The 18,569-nt window shown below is 35.4% G+C and overlaps 5 protein-coding genes across 6 annotated transcripts; 1 reads left to right on the forward strand and 4 right to left on the reverse strand.

Moving 5' to 3' along the window:
- Positions 1 to 1,650: 1,650 nt before the first annotated feature.
- Positions 1,651 to 5,196, reverse strand: LOC121748584 (E3 ubiquitin-protein ligase RHF2A-like). Of its 2 annotated transcripts, XM_042143039.1 has the most exons (9): positions 4,922 to 5,196; positions 4,371 to 4,517; positions 4,243 to 4,289; positions 3,353 to 3,415; positions 3,140 to 3,248; positions 2,700 to 3,040; positions 2,495 to 2,602; positions 2,059 to 2,386; positions 1,651 to 1,986 (listed from the first exon to the last, which is right to left on the reverse strand). In XM_042143039.1, the coding sequence occupies exons 1-8, from the start codon at positions 4,925 to 4,927 to the stop codon at positions 2,095 to 2,097; spliced, it is 1,113 nt and encodes a 370-aa protein (XP_041998973.1). In that variant the 5' UTR covers positions 4,928 to 5,196; the 3' UTR covers positions 1,651 to 1,986; positions 2,059 to 2,094. The 2 variants fall into 2 exon arrangements, with proteins under 2 accessions (XP_041998973.1, XP_041998972.1); XM_042143038.1 differs by having other exon boundaries at positions 1,651 to 2,386.
- Positions 5,197 to 10,445: 5,249 nt separating this feature from the next.
- LOC121747148 lies at positions 10,446 to 11,308 on the reverse strand. Its single transcript, XM_042141143.1, has 2 exons — positions 11,168 to 11,308; positions 10,446 to 11,047 (listed from the first exon to the last, which is right to left on the reverse strand). Exon 2 carries the CDS (start codon positions 11,021 to 11,023, stop codon positions 10,562 to 10,564), a length of 462 nt encoding a protein of 153 aa, XP_041997077.1. The 5' UTR covers positions 11,024 to 11,047; positions 11,168 to 11,308; the 3' UTR covers positions 10,446 to 10,561.
- A 1,214-nt stretch (positions 11,309 to 12,522) lies between these two features.
- On the reverse strand, positions 12,523 to 13,331 carry LOC121747731. The gene is made up of 2 exons (XM_042141831.1): positions 12,983 to 13,331; positions 12,523 to 12,896 (listed from the first exon to the last, which is right to left on the reverse strand). The coding sequence occupies exons 1-2, from the start codon at positions 13,119 to 13,121 to the stop codon at positions 12,700 to 12,702; spliced, it is 336 nt and encodes a 111-aa protein (XP_041997765.1). The 5' UTR covers positions 13,122 to 13,331; the 3' UTR covers positions 12,523 to 12,699.
- A 1,001-nt stretch (positions 13,332 to 14,332) lies between these two features.
- LOC121748087 lies at positions 14,333 to 15,037 on the forward strand. The gene has a single exon (XM_042142300.1). The coding sequence runs from the start codon at positions 14,333 to 14,335 to the stop codon at positions 15,035 to 15,037; it is 705 nt and encodes a 234-aa protein (XP_041998234.1).
- Positions 15,038 to 15,052: 15 nt separating this feature from the next.
- On the reverse strand, positions 15,053 to 18,540 carry LOC121747389. Its single transcript, XM_042141422.1, has 9 exons — positions 18,384 to 18,540; positions 17,246 to 17,451; positions 16,870 to 16,905; positions 16,709 to 16,785; positions 16,348 to 16,610; positions 15,717 to 15,785; positions 15,576 to 15,634; positions 15,362 to 15,463; positions 15,053 to 15,279 (listed from the first exon to the last, which is right to left on the reverse strand). Exons 2-9 carry the CDS (start codon positions 17,439 to 17,441, stop codon positions 15,182 to 15,184), a joined length of 900 nt encoding a protein of 299 aa, XP_041997356.1. The 5' UTR covers positions 17,442 to 17,451; positions 18,384 to 18,540; the 3' UTR covers positions 15,053 to 15,181.
- Positions 18,541 to 18,569: the final 29 nt, after the last annotated feature.

The raw sequence follows: 18,569 nt of genomic DNA on the forward strand, positions 1-18,569 counted from the left end.
GTGTCATATTATAGAATTGATTATGGTCAATGAAAGAAAGTGGTTGTTTGGTCATTCATTTATTTTTAAATTGTTATTGATCAAATAATGCTTGTCACGGGAGAGTAATTAATCCGGAGTTTTAGACTTTAGTAGCTTAACAGTGGACAAAGCCATTGAGAAATGAAATATTTATGGAAAGTATATATCTTAGGATCTTAATTAAATTACTAAGAAAGATAAAAAATTTAACTTTTTTATTTTAGTACTTCTCTTTCAACTTTTCATAACATATAGTAGTATGATACCAAATATATTGATACAATCGAAACTAATTAATCATTCTCTACTAAATATATAATCACTTCATTTTTTGATTTATCGTGTCATCATTACATCTCCAAGTCATAATCAACTATTTGCCTCATCAAATTATTTTCTAATGGCATGACGACCGACAGTTTTTTTGTTTTATTTAGACAAATGTAGCCTCCTACAAAGTGCTAAAGTAGGTTATACGTGTTATTGTTATTTAAAATAGTTTTGTTGTTTTAATATGAGCTTAACCTTTTCAAATTATTTGTCAATTATACTTTGTTAGTTCAAAAAAGTTTTCTAGCATTTTAGTTTTGATTAATATACTAATATTTATTTAGAGGGACGACTCGAGAGACTTGATTAGGGGTGGCACGGTACGGTATACCGCACCGAAAATGTCATACCGCATGCCGTACCGCAAATTGCGGTATGAGAAAATGTCATACCTATACCTTACCGAATTTTTCGGTATACCGCATTGCGGTATACCGAAAATTCGGTATGTCAATATTTGAAAACCTTTACCTTACCGACATTGCGGTATACCGTATCGTGTTGCGGTATACCGCGGTATACCGCAAATCATACTTGTTTGATTTATAAATAATAAATATATTAAATATTATAATTTTATATATATTAAATATATACCGTAATTGCGGTATAATGCGGTATACCGCGGTATATGCAAAATTCATACATTTGCCGTACCTTAATCTAACGGTAAGGTATCATACCGTACCGAAATATGCGGTATACCAAAAATGCAGTATTTTCGGTATTTTTCGGTACGTTAAGTGCGGTATTTTGGTATATTTTGCCAGCCCTAGACTTGATTGCTCAATAATGCCCTATTGCAATTAATACTACAAATACAGTATAAGATTTGGTGATGAAATATGAACCACAATATAAGATTTGGTGATCAAATTTTTCATAAAGTATAGCTCGAGGCTGTCGGTGCCGAATGGGGTTCAAATCATCTTCATTTCATATTTTGATATATAAAATTCAATTATATTGTATAAAGAAACATGTACATTAATGCACATGTGGACCATCAATATAATTATTCCAATCCCATGGCGTTTAATAGTAATTAGATCTTATTTTTCAGGAGCTATATTGCTTGAATTAGATTACAGTATAATATAAATTCACTCTCTTTATTGACTGTGTAGGGAATATGTTGTTACTTCCTGATATTAGTAAAACTTTTTAATTTGAGTAATAAAGTAATCTAGTAATTAATAACGTGGCTTGATTATTTAATCTAAGATCATTCAAATAAAAATTTAAAAGAAAGTTTGAAATAGTAAAAGCTAAAATTAGTCAAGTGCTTTTCACTAAGCATTTGGACTTATAATTTTGATGGCATTCCCATTTGAATTCAAAGAATGTTGGACTCCAAACTTATTAACTGAAGTATTTTCAAAGTTGGAATTTAAGGCCGTATTAATACACCTTTTTAATTTAAAAGAGAAAAGTTTAATTTAAAAGCCATCAATAGATATTTATGGATCTACTTAGTACTACCACTGCTAAAATCTATCTCCCAAAGTCACGTTGCAAGATTTATGTTCAGATAAAGATTTTATGGTAAACAAAGCTTAACAAGTTGCTTTCCTTTCATGGTTGTGGATCCCATTCACCATCTCATCCTCGGCATGTCATATTTGGATCATATACCTTGATTGCCAAGGAAAAACAACGATAATCGAAAAAAGTAACCAAATATCAAAATACTTATTATAAACTCACCTTCAAAGATGGACGCCCCTTGGCAATATTATAAACTTAACTTGATACTGAACTTGCAGCAACGGAGGCGGAGTTCTTTCCATTCAACGACGTTTCACTGGGAGTATCCCCAGTGTTGCTGCTTGGTCCAGCGCCCGAAGAACTTTCTGCACTATTTGTTTCTGGCACGTGACTATCGTTATCTCTACTTTCGAGACGCTCCATCATGCGGGATACAGTAGCATTCACCTCCTTCCTGACTTCCGAACCAATATCTGCCATGGAAGAGCTACGAGAAAACAGCTTCTCTTTCCATTCCTTTGTACTATTTGAAATGGACTCCTTGTATCTAAAAATAATTGAATTGACAACACTCAGAACTCAGAAGGCTTAAACCATAAATAACTAAGCACAAGAAGAAGATTAAATAATGATTAAAATTAAAATCAACTCATACTTCATTGACATAGAACTGAATCGAGACTTCCAGGAATTTGAAATAGACGGTAACTCAGATGGTCCTGCTCTGTCTTGATTTGGCAAGGACGACTGGCTTGCATAGTTTCTAAGTGGGCATATATAAAGTGAGTTCAATGTTGATATAAAAAATCATTTGGAGCGACCACCATATAATAGATAAAAACCATATATAGTACTAGTACCTATTATCATTTGATGATCCCGGGGCAGAAGTTGGCACCACTAAAGGTCTGGATAATAAAGCAGAATTTTGATTGCTTCCGATGTTGTTTATGGAAGCAACTGATACTGATGGGTTAGTTTCAGCTGCTGCAATTGGCTCAGTTCCTTCTCCACCAGAACCAGCAGAAGACCCAGGAGGATGACCTGAGTATACAACAAACTGTGGACGGGCATGAGCAGAAGAACGGCTCCTTGAGCCATCCCTCCGAGAAACTCGGTGAGTTCTACCAATTGCAGCAGCAGCTGCCAAATGTTGGATAATCCGCTCCTGAAGTTCAGCATCATTAATTCCAGCTGGTAACTGCATTTGGCCAGAAGAGTTGTGAAACACTAACACAACATAAAATAGCAGGGGCACTGGAGTAATTTTCAAAGTTAACTACAAATATTGATAGCATACATGCTGCAATTCAAAATCTCCGAGAGTAGGATGGCGAAATATTCTTGTATTCCTTGACGGAGTGAGCCTAAAACTTCTCTCATGTTCTACAGCCTCAAGTAATTCTTGACTGCCATAAAATAGAAAAAGGTACATCAACCCAAATCAAGAAACAACAGAACTGAACAAGAGGATTGAATTTAAACCAATAGAAGGTAAACTTCAGAAACATACTTTGCAGGATCCTTCAGACTAACACTTTGCCAGCACATTGGACAATTGGAGCTTCTTTGGCACCTACTCCACCAATAGAAGGAAGGATAAATGTATATTTCAGTCTTCCTCAAACACTACCAAAATAACTTTATCATCAGGCTTCCTAACTTTTGGCCTCACCATACTGTGTTTTGGTTTAGATTATACAAGATTTAGCCAACAAAAACGTACAAAGTAATTAGATCCATAGAATTGCAATTACATAACAGCATTTTCAACTGTTGTAAAGTTATTGTTGAGCATGAAGCTAAATTAAAGTAAAATGAAAATATAGAATGGAAACAATTGTTGGATGATTGCCAATCAGCTCTGGTGGAGTATAATTACTGGTAATGAAAGACTAGGACTAGAAAATTTGCGAACCAGATCAGCAAATTCAGTACTTATTTGCTACCCCTGTGTGATTGGGATGGGTTTCAGATACAACAAAGACAGCAGTTGAGGCAGTGTCTCATAATGAATTACCTAAGAGCTTCTAAAATATATCTAGACCATCTTCTACCTGCTATAATAACTTTTTCTCCTAAGTTCTCAACAAACAGAGGATAGGTTGTGCCAAAATTAACATACAATCATTTTGGTACTACCACCAAATGGAAGTAAGGGCCACAGCATTGCTACTTGCTAGTCATAAGTGTTACTTATAAGTCATGAATAACGGCTATACAATACAATAGACTTAGGCAGTCTATATAAAGTTGTTAGTATAATTCATTTTTACATCTCAAGTGAAACATGAATACCAAATAAATGATGTTACGTTGAGCATGAAGTAGCAAATAGAACTAGAACAATCCTATAGATTGAGACAAAGCATAAGCTGCAAATTCAAACGGAGAGACACATACCATTCAAGAATGCACTGAAGATGGAACTCATGCTTGCAACTTGTCACCTGCATAAGATTATCACAGATTCACAAATAGCAACAATGGATATGCAAATGCGAATACCACGGTCCACATCCACAGTTTACCGTCATAGGATCACTATCGGTAAACCCCTCGAGGCATATGCTACAAGCATCATCACAAGACTCCTGTATCCCTCCCTCCACAAAAGCCGCAGCTGATGTCATGTGAGCCTCTGCCTTCTTAGCCTCATCCATCCCCGAAACTTTACCCTAAAAACACAAACAAATCAGAGAGCAAAATGCATTAGAGTCGATTCATTTATCACATCACTAACAATAGACCGTTTTTTCCTTATTTTAGGCAAATATACTAAGCGAGAAAACTGAAACTTCATAACTAAAACACACGCACAAATGTTTGGGCATATCCTCCATAACTATCCCCAAAAAATCAATCAACAATCAGGCAACAGTCGAATTATGTTATTGCATCAGAGGCATGACCAAAATTCAAGGAATTAATAATGAAACGTGTCATAAATCATGAAAAACTAGCCGAAATTCTTCAACAACCACCGGAATTGGATGATCAAACATCATACATTCACTATCCGATCGTACAAATACGAGCACTATCAATTTTCCCAAAATAATCGAGCAAATTAATCATTTACCTCCATAATATAGAAAAATTTTCCAGAAACAAATAAGAGAAGAATCAACAGACGGTTGTCAAAAATAGGAGAACAAATTCCGCAAAGTTGAAAGCAGATTTCCCTCCAAATATGAAAATTAACGCAGAGGTCACATTCAGGGAAACCTCGAGAGACAAAGAAGGAGAGAGAAACAGAGAGATGTGACGAAATCGTGTATTAATGAATATATTATTAATTGCAGAGAAGGGGAAATGGTTATGAAATTAAATTAAATTAAATTAAATTAAATGTGAAGTATGAACGGTGGGTTTGGATTTGGTGGCAAATTCAATAATTCAATTGAAACTTTAGTCTAAAACGTTTGATTAGTGATAAAATATTTGCAAATTCATGCCCTAATATAATCAATGGGATATTCGGTAACTGGATGACTCTTTTTTGTCTTATTTTAGGTATTCTTCATCCAATAAAAAACGATTTTGATATATTGTTTTACTAGAATAATTTTTTCCATTATGATTCATTCTATAAAGTCTTATAATTAGCAATGCAGATTCACTTCAGCCCAACTCAAATGGGCCAATGAATACATCGCCCAATTCTAAAAATAATTTGTCACAAAAATATACGAATATCTGTATTTTTTATTTAGGACAAATGCGAAAATCTAGATAATAAAAAACTAATCCTACTAAGATGAGCAATCACCACACCTATATATTCGTATATCAGTATTATTCAATTTTCTTCAACTCCATCTAACCAAAACGAATGCTTCAGATCCAATAATTTATTGTTTTCTTTGATATGATTCCATTTTCTCCAATAATTTATTGTTTTCTTTAATCATGAAACCTCAACTTCGATATACTAGAATATAACTCACCATTTCTTCTAGTGATTGATTAGTTTCAAGATACGTGATTTCATGGCATGCCAAATATCATGCGATTAAATTAAGAGTTCGGAGGGAGTATGTAATAATATTAAAATTCAGTGAATAATAAAATATAATACTTGGTAAATATTTGTTGGATGATAGATATTATATGAAATATTATTCTTAATTAATTAGTACAATATAACAATATAACATTGAACATGAATATTAGATAGTATAGATAAAACAATGTTTTATAACATTACACAAAAAAAGATTTGGTGGAGTGGTTAAGGTCGTATTTATACGCATCACATGGGTCAAGGCATCAATCTACAAACAATTTTCTAAGGTGGTGTTCGGTTTCCAATATAAAATAATACCAACATACAATCTAGGATTGAGTTGTGAGATTATTTTAGTCATAGGGAGTTAGCTATGAATAATTATCCCATAATTATCCATCTAGGATTGAGTTGTGAGGTTGAATCTCATGAACCAAGTCACACTAAAAATGTTTAAATGTGTTAGTATTAATCAATAACAAAATCATTAATTATTATAATAAAGGTTATCATTATAGTTATTATTATTAAAATTATAATTCAGTATGATTCGTTACATTTTCCACTGTTCGTATCAAAACAACGTGTTCAGTGTCTTACCTTAATAATTCAACAAGATACAAGTTATTTTTATTTGAGAATTGTAATTTTCACTACTATATTGACTAGTGACTGTAAAATTTCCACTACCGAGGGGGCCAACATAAATTCTGTCCAACTTCAAAACATACTCGAGCGAATTAAATAGAATATATAATCCCCCATGATCAGTATGAATGTTGCAAAATATTGGGTGGTGTTAGATTATATTTTATATTTTTTAATTGGGATATGGTTATTTTTCCTAGATCCAGTCTATGTCACGTGTACCTATTTATATGAGAATAGAACATATAATTCTGTAGCCATATAATCTGAAATCTGTAGCTACAATCTGAAAACACTCTGAATAATATCTGTTCTTCGTTTCCGCCCGTGGACGTAGCCAACTATGAGATTATATTTTATATTTTTTAATTGGGATATGGTTATTTTTCCTAGATCCAGTCTATGGCACGTGTACCTATTTATATGAGAATAGAACATATAATTCTGTAGCCATATAATCTGAAATCTGTAGCTACAATCTGAAAACACTCTGAATAATATCTGTTCTTCGTTTCCGCCCGTGGACGTAGCCAACGCAACGTTGGTGAACCACGTAAATCTGTGTCTTTTTTCTATTTTTGTTTATCTCGATTACACAATTGTTCTATTCTGTCAGAACACGTACAATATGGAATCAACTTTTGGTCCATGTCCAATGTAAAAACCCTCGCAAAATCAAAGTACTCCCTACTATAATTATCCATTTTCTCTCATGGAGTATCTAAGGTCAATACCTAGTGGATAATTATATACTTGGCGTCTAATTAGAGTCCTCATCAACCTTGGGAGTGCTTAGTCCCAGAGATGGTCGGTTGAACTGATTTTTTTTAATTCTCTTTTATAAATACTACACGACAAATATAATTTATAACTCATAATTCTCATCATCTCTTCGGAACTTTTTTTATTATTAATTGACAATGGATTCAGATATAGGGGGTTTTTCGCTTGATCCAAGTATACATTCACCTTTTGTCGCCTATGCCTGTAAAATGAATTAAGATCCAAATGGCGGTGAACCAGATCCACCTCAGATAATTGGTGATGGGGCGTTGATTCGAAACGCATCCACATCCGTGCTCTGGCCAGCAAGCATAGATGTGGGTCCGGCCCCACTTTTTCTGCATGCTCTTAGGCAAAAGCACAACACCCACATCCGTGCTCTTCCGCAAGGATGAGCACAATGGTCTCACCATTCTATTATTCAATTTAAATAAAAATATTTCCACAAAATTAAAATTCATTAAAAATACCCGAAATAATATTACAAATTACAATAAAATTAAAAATTACATAATTAAATTCCTAAAAAATAAAAATTACATAATTAAAATTCTAAAAAATAAAAATTACATAATTAAAATCCTAAAAAATGAAAATTACATAATTAAACTACTAAAAAATAAAAATTACACAATTTAAGCGTAAACCGCTCGACCTCGCTCTAGGCTCGGGTGTCTACCTGTATTGCTCTTCGGGGGCATCTTGGTCGTCGATCGGGTAAGACCGGTAGCCACCCGGAACGTCCGAACCTTGGGTTTGAGGAGGAGCCAAATATTCCGTTTCCGGACTAGGAAACGGTCGTGAACCGAATCAATCGGGGTTCCAACCTTGGGAGCCCGGGGGTGATCGCCGTGGCCGGACATTGTTTTGTTGTAAGAGTAAGAGTGAATGAAAATGTGTAGTGTGGTGCGAATTTTTGGTGTGGAAGTGAGTGTATTTATAGATGAAAATGTGTATTTTTTGGGAAAAAATTGAAAAATAAATTAAAAGTGGGTAGAAAACGGATATAATTTTTTGGGAATTTTTTTTATTTTTTAATCAGATTTTTTAATTAAAATCAGATTAAAATTTTTTTAAAATTGCCCCAATCACACGTTGCCACGTCGCCTGCTCGCTAGCACGGACGTGCTCGATGCATCGAGCAGCGCCGTGCCATCGGCGCGAGCGCAGCGGCGGACAGCGTCTCAGTGCCGCTGGCACGGACGGACGGACGCCGTCCTGCTCGCCGTTGTGGATGCTCTAACAAGACAATTTACAAGAACACGATCACGACTTCCAACGCCGTCATGAATTACCGATGAAACTAGTCGGAAAAAAAATTAGGGATTTCGCATAGGTAATTTATGAATTTCACTTTTGTATCAGTACCGCTCCTTCTATCCTATTGAAAAGGAAACGTTTTTTTTAGGTTGTCCTATTAAAAACGAACCGTTTTTTAAAATAAAGATAAAATAAAGATTGATTGTTGATTGGATTTTAGCGTAAAGATGGCATTGGTACATCATGTCGATGTCCTTTGTATTGGTGAGCATGTGATCATATGTCAGCTGAAAATTAGACACTCAGTACAGTAGAAGATCCCTCTTTCTCTACCTGACCTTTTTTTACCTCACTCTTCATTTTCCACAAATTAAAGGAGTACTGTACAACTTCTTTTGTTTAAAAAAATTTCATGATTTGGGTTAGAATTAGATAAACGATTTCACTTCTCTTCTTCTATTTTACATGAAATACTTATTACTATTGGCCACAGATCTATAAGATAATATTCAGGGGCATGATCATATGAAAAAATGCTCTACTATGATTTGTTTTAGTAAAACCCTATTTTTTTTCTTGCTACTCTCAATTGGCTGTCCCATTATGAGAAAAAAAAGTAAAATTCTCCCGGTTGTGGGAAAAACGTACTACTTCATGCATTTCTTTTCGGTGCGGAGTTTATAAATAGTGTATTAAATGGAAGGTGAATAAAGTATAATAGAGATGAAAAGAGAATAAAGTAAAACAGAGAGTTACTTTTTGCTAAAATAGAAATGACTCAATTATCTTGGAACTTCCAAAATGACTCAATTAACATGGAACGGGGGACTAAGTTTTTATTATACAAAATCTAAAAAACAACTCCGTTTAATGACTACTTGTATTTTTTTTTTCAGATTGAGAAGGACGTCCATGACATTTTCTGGCCGACCTTAAGGGAAAATAGACCATTTAGGCCGTTCGGGGTTCTCTAAGTCTGCCGGTTCTTCACAATTTATGAACCTAATCGATCATACGTCTTTAACCCGAGTCCAACCAATTTAGTTGCGTGTCCAATCAATTACAACCGCAGAAAAAGAGAAAAGAAAAGAGAAATGTTTATGCAATTATACTTTGATTGAATACACCACGTCCAATATATTTAGATAATTATTGAACTTTTATTGGGAGTGTGTTGATCAAAAGAAATACTACCAGTTGAAAATAAAATTTGATGACAAAGTTTTGGAATCAAAGTGGATTGGAACTACTCAATATTTGATGGTGACCATGCATTTGTTTGTGGGCCCTAAACTTCAGCTTGTCAGTCGCTCTCTCTTCTCGTCGTCTTGTTTGTTTTACCAGTTTCTATTTTTTCTTCTTACTTTTTCAAATGATATATTGATCACTTATAAGGGTTAATTAGGTTTAAAGATATGAGTTTTATGTCGAATGCAAACACAAACGCTATTTTAATCTGCAATATTGGTAACATCACACTCAACTTTAACCTAGTTGTTAAATTTTCAATTTCAAACAAATTCAGTATGTTTAGAGACTTATTATAATGAGATTTCTCGTTGTTTAGTTTGTTTTGTAATTACCTAATTTGGGTGATGCTAGTTTATTTAGAGACTTATTATAATGATATTTCTCGTTTTTAGTATGCTTTGTCATTATTGCTTGACGATGGAGTTGGTATATATATATTTTTTATTTTGGTATTTGACTTGAACATTCTCGTTAGTTTGTATATAGAATTATAATAATGAAACTTGTTTTTTAGTATGTTTTGTAATTATTGCTTGGTGACAGTGTATGACAGTGTTACCCAACACAAAATATTACCACACATGATAAAACTGATCAACTAACAAAATTAGATTGAAAAAAAAAACGAAACAAAGGCAAATTATAGATGCATATCTCAATTAAGTTGGGATCCATTTTATTTCATAGTAACACACTTATCCCACTATATATGTCACATAAATAAAATAGAACCAATGTTGCAAGACCACCATTCCGAGCACCAGGCAGAAATCACATTCTGGCGGATGAGCTCCGCCAGAATCCTCCAGCGTAAAATCGAGCAAACATCTCCTTATCGAGCTCGATCACCTCCATGCTCTCGGGCCCTGACTCGAACAAGTCAGGGGCTGGGACGAGGACGGGCCGAATCTCAAAGTCCTTCTCGTCGCACGTGCACTTAGCCGCCGCCGCCGGCCGCAGCCCCATCTTCATGAGCCTGCGCCGGCGCTTCCGCCCCAGTGCCTTCCGGCAGAGCCCCGCGGGCACCTTGCACACGGCGAGCACGAGGAGGTTGACGAGGCCGCACGGGCAGCAGCAGCACACGGCCGCGCACTCTGCCGTGGTGCCGCCCACGACCTCCGCCAGACGCGCCGTCAGCCGGTCCTGCGGCGCATAGGCCTCCAGGAGCGGCTGACGCCGCGTCACCAACAATGACGAGGGGCGCAGAGCGATCTGCTTCTGCTGCCTCGTCATTGTTGAGGAGGACTCCTAATTAACCTGCGGGGTTAAACCATTATTTAAATAGTTTTTTTGCGAGAGTATTGTGTGAGACGGTCTGATAATAGGATGGTTGTTGAGATGGTGTGACACAAATTTTATGATGAGAAATAAAAATACCTGGGAATAGTGAGAGGAGAGAGATGAATGGAAATGAGAGTGGTTGAGAATTGAGATTCTTATAGAAATAATTATTGAAGGTGAGGTTCTCCTGTTGCTTACCTTCAATTTTCTTTCTACTTTTTTGGATTATAATTGACCAGATATATATATGAAGATATTATTAGTATATTATTTTTTGTGATAAAGGTCTTATCTGCAGGATAATACACACATATGCATATATAAAAAAGCTACAAATTGGTTACTAAACCTCAAAAGTTAAATCCCTAAATGTAAAATATCCCCAAATGCAGTGACAATTTACATATTGTGAAGTTTCTTAGTTGTTCAAATACTTATAAGTTGAGAAGGTAAACAATATAAGAAAATAGAAATAAATGGACAACATATTTAGGAGAGATGCTAGGGTTGGATTCATGTGAAAAATAGAGGACTTGTGATTGGACAATTAAATGAATCGGCTCGTGACAATCATAATAGCTATTTGGTGGTTACAATTCGACTAAGGTAAAAAATTTCATCTAAATAATATGAGGAAGTGGATCTTTTTACCATGCTTTGAAACTATAAAATTAAGTTTGTGTTTGAAAAAGTACAGAGAGAAAGAGCATATATTGTATTCCGTCGGGTTTTTAAAAAATATACTCCATATATTGGTACTCCATTTTATACTTATTCTTTATTATAAGAAAATCTTCATAATAGTTTTTTAATGTATCATGTTCATAATTATATACTCCCTCTGTCCGTCATTAGAAGTCTCATTTGTTGGCGGCACGAGTTTTAAGAAATGTTAAGAAAAGTGGGTGGTAAAAAGTTAGTGGAATAGCAGTCTCACTTGTATATATTAGTTTTAAATGAAATGTGAGTGAAATGAGTTAGTGAAAGCTAGAATCCTATTACTATTTATGTTAAAAGTGAACCGGAACTCCTATTCATGGACGGACTAAAATGAAAAAATGAGACTCCTATTTACGGACGGATGGAGTATCTAGTTAGTGGCCTGTATATAAAGTTATTTGTTGTGGACTTAAAAAATGTACACGTGATAGATATTTTATGATAGTCAATATTTAAAATAAATTATGAATGATTACTAATTCTATATGTTATTGAATGTACATTATTTACACACCCAGTCCACAAAATAGTCTCATCCAAACTTTCTCCTTACTTTTTCTCTTTATTTCTCCATCTTCACCTACCCATTGACGATGCTTGTACTTTATCAATTACACATTAAAACTTATTTCATTTGCAAATAGCACTATTTATCAATTACGCATTAAAACTTATATACAATATGCAATTTTCATTTATATACACAAATTACTTGCATTACATTCCCAAAACAGACTACAAAAGGAAAGAAATATCAAAGAACAACTAAATATTTTACAAACTAGATGCTGACAAAACAACATAAGCATCATACAATGATATGCCACCACTAAAAACAATAAACACATCTACACCCACACATTATATTAATTTGAGGGGTCATGATTCACTATAATTTCAAACAAATACTAGTAATTAAATACATGCCTTTCATGCAAAATCTCCCTATACATAGCCTGCCAATTTTCCGGCAACGCCTCCAGATTCTCATCGTTATTACCGTTGGATTCCGCCGCCTTTTCCCAAACCCTCCGATTCGCAGACGAATCCACCACGTCATCTGCCCATCGAACCTTCTTCTTCGGCTCCACTTTCGCCACCGTCTCTACAAAAAAAAAAGAAAAAGAAAAACACAAATCAACCAAAATAGAATAAAAATCCACGTTAATTAAATTAAAAAAATGAATAAACCTGTGGAATTTCCGATTTCGAATTCGATTTTGTCCATGAATTTGGAGAGGAGGTGTTTGTGGACTTGCATGGCGACGAAAACGACGCTGCCGGAAACGGCAAAAACTGCCATTAAACCAGTTTTCATTGAAGAATCCATTCTTGAATTGGGGTTTTTATCTGTTTTTCATATAATAATCAAAGGGAATATTTAAGATAAAAACCATTTACTAGATTTGAAGAATCTAATGAGAACAAAGGGAGGAAGCATTTAAGGATGGTGGTAAAAATTGGAACAATAATTTTGTATGGAAAATTGAGGATTTTTTGGTTTACAGTTTTCTTATGTGCTCTCTCCGTTTTTTTCTCATTTTTATTGTTACGATTTGGTGGTTTGACTCTTCGATGACTCTAACTTTCCCTCTTTTATAAGGCTCAAATAATTTTTGTTATTAATTAATTAATTTGGATCACTGATTTTTGTATGATTGAAAATTGCAATAATAGTCATTTGCCGTCGTTACTATGATGGACGATGTTTGATCAAATATTTCATATAAGCCAGTCAACATTTTTTTTTCAATTTTGTTAAATTGTGTGAGATCGTCTTATCTTATACGAATATGATATACTTCATCCGTTCCACAAGAGTATGCATTCTTTTATTTTTAGTCCATCCCATAAGTGTATACTCTTGTATGACTGTGGGAGAATGTAACAATTATTGTTCCGAAATAAATCCGGAAAATCTGCAACTTATTTTATAAATTCAAATCCAAAATAAATATCCTATTGACGAAATAAAATCAAATGTACAGGAATTCAACTAATTGTGGAATTTACTAAATACAGTTCGGTTAATCTAAATACAATCTCGAATAATACAGTCTAGTAGCCATTTTAGCAAAAAATCTAAATTATGGAGTGCGAATTAATGCCAACAATTAAATAATTTCAGTCAAACCATTTCATTAATATAGAAACTAATCCAGCAATTTAATTTATAACTGCAATTTTTACACACCAGTATATGAGTATAAGATAAAGAAGTGATATATAATTGGCTAAAAGTAAAACAAAATGAGTCCACATTAAATCATTGAAATGTGACAATCCATTAAAAAATAAGATGTTAACATTTATCCATACTATCATAGAACCCTTTTCATTTCTTAAAAAAGGAAATCACCAATAAACCTTTCTTTTTCGTAATAAAAAGAAATCACCTCATAATCCATTAAAAGAATTTAGAAAGCACGATAATATTGCATGGCCACCCAAAATTTCCATACCAAAAAAATATTATAAATACACATTCACAAAACCGAAAACACTGATTTTATATCCCCATTTCTATAAGGAGAAAAAACCATGGCATCATCCATCATGCCCATCACGGCATTGTTTCTTTCCCTATGCTCCGCCGCCGCCGCCGAGTCCATCGCCGAACCCCCCTTCCCCGCCTCCTTCGACTCCATCGCGGAGCCCCCCTTCGCCGCCTTCGACTCTCCTGCCCCTGCTCCCGCCTACGACGAGATGCCGATGATGGCCGACGACCTAGAGGGTTACGAAGATATCACCGAGCCCATCCTCGACCAGCCCTTCTTCCCCGTCTCCGCTGAGTCCATCGCCGAGCCCCCTTTCCCAGCCTCCGACTCTCCAGCCCCCGCTCCCGCCAAAGCCCCAGAGAGCAACAATATCATCGACAAGGGGGCGATGGACAGCCGCTACCTGACAGCGCACATGAGTGCCGCCGCAAACAAGGTGGAGCAGTTCGTGGCGACGGAGGTGGAGGGGAAGCTCAAGGACCCGGCGACGGTGGCCTCCGCGAGGGATTGCCTGGAGCTCTGCAAGGAGGTGTACGAGAGCGCGGCGGATTCTATGAAGAAGGCGGTGAAGAGCGTCTCCACCGGCGACTTCATCAAGGCCAACTTCGACGTCAGCGCTTTCGGCACCGACATCGACACCTGCAAAGAGGAATGCTCCATCGCAGGATTTGAGACGTTCGAAAAGTGGGCCGAGGACGTCGCCAGCGACTGCCTCGACAGGATCGTCCAACACACTAATCGAGTTTGAGATCATCAAATTTGATTAGGAGATGATGGATTTTTCATTATCTGTCATTGTTTCTTCTCCAATATGGAATAATGGAATTCTTTCATCACAAAGTTTGAAAATCAACATAAAAAAAAACACTAACATGGAATTCATTCATTATATTTATGGAACCAAGTTTCTGGATACAAGTTTATCTCCATGTAGTGTAATCTTCCAGCAATCTGCTTCGAGCATAAAAACAGAAAACTTTTTGGGCACAACTGCAAAATAAAACATCACTCAAACAATGAGTCAAACAAAGATCAAGAACATCTTTTTCAGTTGATGGGAGAAAATTATTACCTTTGAATTTGTTATCCTCTGTAACAATTCCAAATGTTTCTTTGGTTTCTCGAACCATGATGCCGTGTAACCCAATGTACGCAGCAGTTTTACACTGAACAACTACACACACACACACCGATAATTAAAGTCACACTTCAAGCATAGTAAGACTTTCACCAGGAAGTTTATTTTTTATTTTACAAAAGTTGAGGAATGAGTGAATTTTCCATACCTAAAATGACTGCACCATGTAGGTCGGCATTAAGGAAGCACTGAGCCAACTGTTCTTTCCTGCAAGAGTATTCAAGACTACATGCTTACATACATTACGAGAAAAGGCAATACTAAAGACGAAAATAGAATAAAAACTAACCCGGAAATTTTAAGAAGCTTCTGCACATAGGCTTTCCACTTCTCATGCATAGGCTTGAAGATGTCAAAGCTGAAAAGTCAGCAAAAAGATTGAGGTATTACAAGAGAAGTAATCAACAATGATCTCATGATCTCATACTACTATTAAAGCAACGAACACAACAAACCATAACTTGAAACGCACTCAACAAAGAGAAAAGCCAAATCATAACATTCTAAAAAACAACCACCTTCCTCACAAGTCCAGTTATTGTTGGACTATCACAGAAACATATTTTATGCAAATCATATTTCAAACTTCAATCACTGAATCATGTACAAAAGGCAAGGGGAATTCTTGAATTTATAGGGACTTCATCATTCTAGTGAACTACCTGGGGGGTTGGACATTCTTGGGGAGTATTCGTTAAGGTACACACTACATAAGTAGCAATCCCAATTTTTGTGGACTATCACAGCAATGCCAAAATTCAAGTTGCTCCCTTGGTCCAGACCATTTTTTTAAAAACAATAATAAAAACTCCATGATTTTACTTAATTGCTACAACTAAAAGATAACTAAGTATGAAAACAATACTGGTATCGATACATAAAGACCGCATGAGCAAAACAGAACTGAATAGTGAACTTACTTGTGGAACTTTTTTAGCAAATCAAATGTTCCAATACTCTTATGTTGCTTTAGGGACATATGTTTTTTAGAGCGTTTTGAGCCATGTTGTAGTGCTCTCATATGACCAGAACTTGACCTGCCATTTTTCTGGACAAAATTATCAAGAAGTATTGTATTCTCGATTTTTATATTTTTGGATCCCTGCATGTATTTCATAGCTGAATCACCATGTTGGAAAAGCTCATGTAAAATCCCATTAACTGTGGCTTTACCATCGGAAACCTGCACAATAGAGCAAAAAAAGCCACAATTAACTTGATTTCTAGTAAAAGCAAGTCAAATGACAACACAGATACTCAGATGGACTATGTGTGACTTACTTGTACACCACTTCGTAGCAAGTTTTCATGAACAGCGTGAGAAAGATTGAAGTAGGCAGGCTCATTTGATTCTGTATCTGTAAAATAGGGGGGTTAATATTAATAGTTCCCTATCAAAGTCAAATCCAAAGAGCTACTATATATTTTTAGTAGGGCAATACCTTCTTTAAAAGTACGACCTGGGAAAGAAAATTTGCCTGCATAGCATCCAGGAAGGCACATGAGATTAGACAACAGAAATATGCAAAAGTCTCTAAAACTTGAAATGGCATTACATTTGAAGATTTTGCAAAATTTGAAACTATTAGTTTCACAAAAAATAACACTTAAAAGTTTTAAGAGTTTTTGACCACCACAATATAAAAGCTTAGACTCTAATGACATTAAAGAGCGAGTAAAATCCAAATTGGTTATGCATACATACTATTATTAATGGAAAAAGATTATGAAGCTGCAATCAGTGACTATATTTAATAATGTGTTCTAAGCTTTTATTCTAATAAAAAGATTAGACTGTAATCATGATTAAAGATGAACCTTTTTTAGATGACGATACAGAGAGGGGCTTAATGACCGGTGAATCTACATTCAAAGATTCAACAGATACAGAAACTGGTTTCTTATCTTCAGCTGGCCTTTTCTTGCTCTTCTGTTGCTGTGTCTGAACCTCCGACTTCGCTTGAGCAAAGCGTTGCTCTAGAGCTTCCATGGTACGCCTCCTCTGGTCTTCCATACTAGTTAAACTGTCGGAAACATACATTACAACATGAATCTAGTGGGAGCACACAGTAATAAAGAACAAAATAGTCTATTTTTTGTACAAATTATTGACAATTAGACAGTCACTGAATGAAAACAGATAGTGATGCAGAATTCATATGCAACAACGACACAAGCATTGAGTTACAACAACAACACAATTAGAAAATTGAGCTACATTGCAATCTATCTATATCTATATCTATACTAATCTATACTAATCTAAAGTGCCAGTTGGGTGAAATGACATTTTTGCCCTTTTTAGAGGGAAACCATTTATTGATTAAATTAATTCATTAATTCTGTAAAAAAGCAAAAGTCATAAAAATGGAGTATCAAAAAGCTGCTGCATATGGACGAGAATGAATGTAAAACTTCCCAAACACTTCAATACACAAGGCAGAGCTTCCCAAATACTCCAATACCAAATTTCTCCCCTCTATAAATACCGAAGAAAAAAGAACATGAACTTAACAAAATCTATACAAAAACACAAGATCAAAATACTTGAATTAAGTACTGTCGACGCCGGCATAGCAGCCGAACTGCGGGTGGAGCATGGTGGAAGAATATTACAGCAAAACCATAAAAAAAATTTAATCTTGGGAATGAAGAAAGTTGAACCAAATCAAATCTTGAAATGTCGGAGCACACCACAACCTGGCCGGCTGTGGTGAAGCAGGGCGGTGGAGCGACAGGGCTAACATTAATAATGAGAAAGCTCCAACTCTTAAAACTCTAATCTTAATGTGCAAAATTTGTGTTCTATCTTATTGCAGGAAAACGCGTGGTATGCAAGCTCAATCACTAATATACAGCAGAAACGCCCAATCCACAGATACAAAATTGAGATAAAAAAAACACAGAACATTAAACTACAGAAAGGAAATCATCTAGTAATTGTTCGAGGCCATACCCACGGTTGCAGATTAGAGGTTGAGAGGATGTAGCAGAAGATCCACACGCAGATTAGCGCTGTGTGATTTTATTAAAAGGTAGAAATTTGGGGCTGTTTCCTATCAATTAGGGTTGTGCGTTCTATAAAAATAAGCATTTGTTTTGAAAATTTATGAGTATGTATTATTTTAATGATTTTACGTTT

This window comes from Salvia splendens, chromosome 9, assembly GCF_004379255.2.
Source record: "Salvia splendens isolate huo1 chromosome 9, SspV2, whole genome shotgun sequence".
In the NCBI taxonomy this organism is placed as follows: domain Eukaryota; kingdom Viridiplantae; phylum Streptophyta; class Magnoliopsida; order Lamiales; family Lamiaceae; genus Salvia; species Salvia splendens.

What these genes read in the sequence shown, in the direction of transcription:
- LOC121748584 (XM_042143039.1), bottom strand. An exon ending in CCGATAGTGATCCTATGACG is followed by an intron (nt 4,290 to 4,370) that starts GTAAACTGTGGA and finishes AATCTTATGCAG; the next exon opens with GTGACAAGTTGCAAGCATGA. An exon ending in AGTCTGAAGGATCCTGCAAA is followed by an intron (nt 3,249 to 3,352) that starts GTATGTTTCTGA and finishes ATTTTATGGCAG; the next exon opens with TCAAGAATTACTTGAGGCTG.
- LOC121747731 (XM_042141831.1), bottom strand. Translation starts at nt 13,121, where the DNA reads ATGGATTCTTCAATGAAAACTGGTTTAATGGCAGTTTTTGCCGTTTCC. An exon ending in CGAAATCGGAAATTCCACAG is followed by an intron (nt 12,897 to 12,982) that starts GTTTATTCATTT and finishes TTTTTTTTGTAG; the next exon opens with AGACGGTGGCGAAAGTGGAG.
- LOC121747148 (XM_042141143.1), bottom strand. Translation starts at nt 11,023, where the DNA reads ATGACGAGGCAGCAGAAGCAGATCGCTCTGCGCCCCTCGTCATTGTTG.
- LOC121747389 (XM_042141422.1), bottom strand. Translation starts at nt 17,441, where the DNA reads ATGGAAGACCAGAGGAGGCGTACCATGGAAGCTCTAGAGCAACGCTTT. An exon ending in TGTATCGTCATCTAAAAAAG is followed by an intron (nt 16,906 to 17,245) that starts GTTCATCTTTAA and finishes GATGCTATGCAG; the next exon opens with GCAAATTTTCTTTCCCAGGT. An exon ending in AAGCTTCTTAAAATTTCCGG is followed by an intron (nt 15,635 to 15,716) that starts GTTAGTTTTTAT and finishes ATACTCTTGCAG; the next exon opens with GAAAGAACAGTTGGCTCAGT.
- LOC121748087 (XM_042142300.1), top strand. Translation starts at nt 14,333, where the DNA reads ATGGCATCATCCATCATGCCCATCACGGCATTGTTTCTTTCCCTATGC.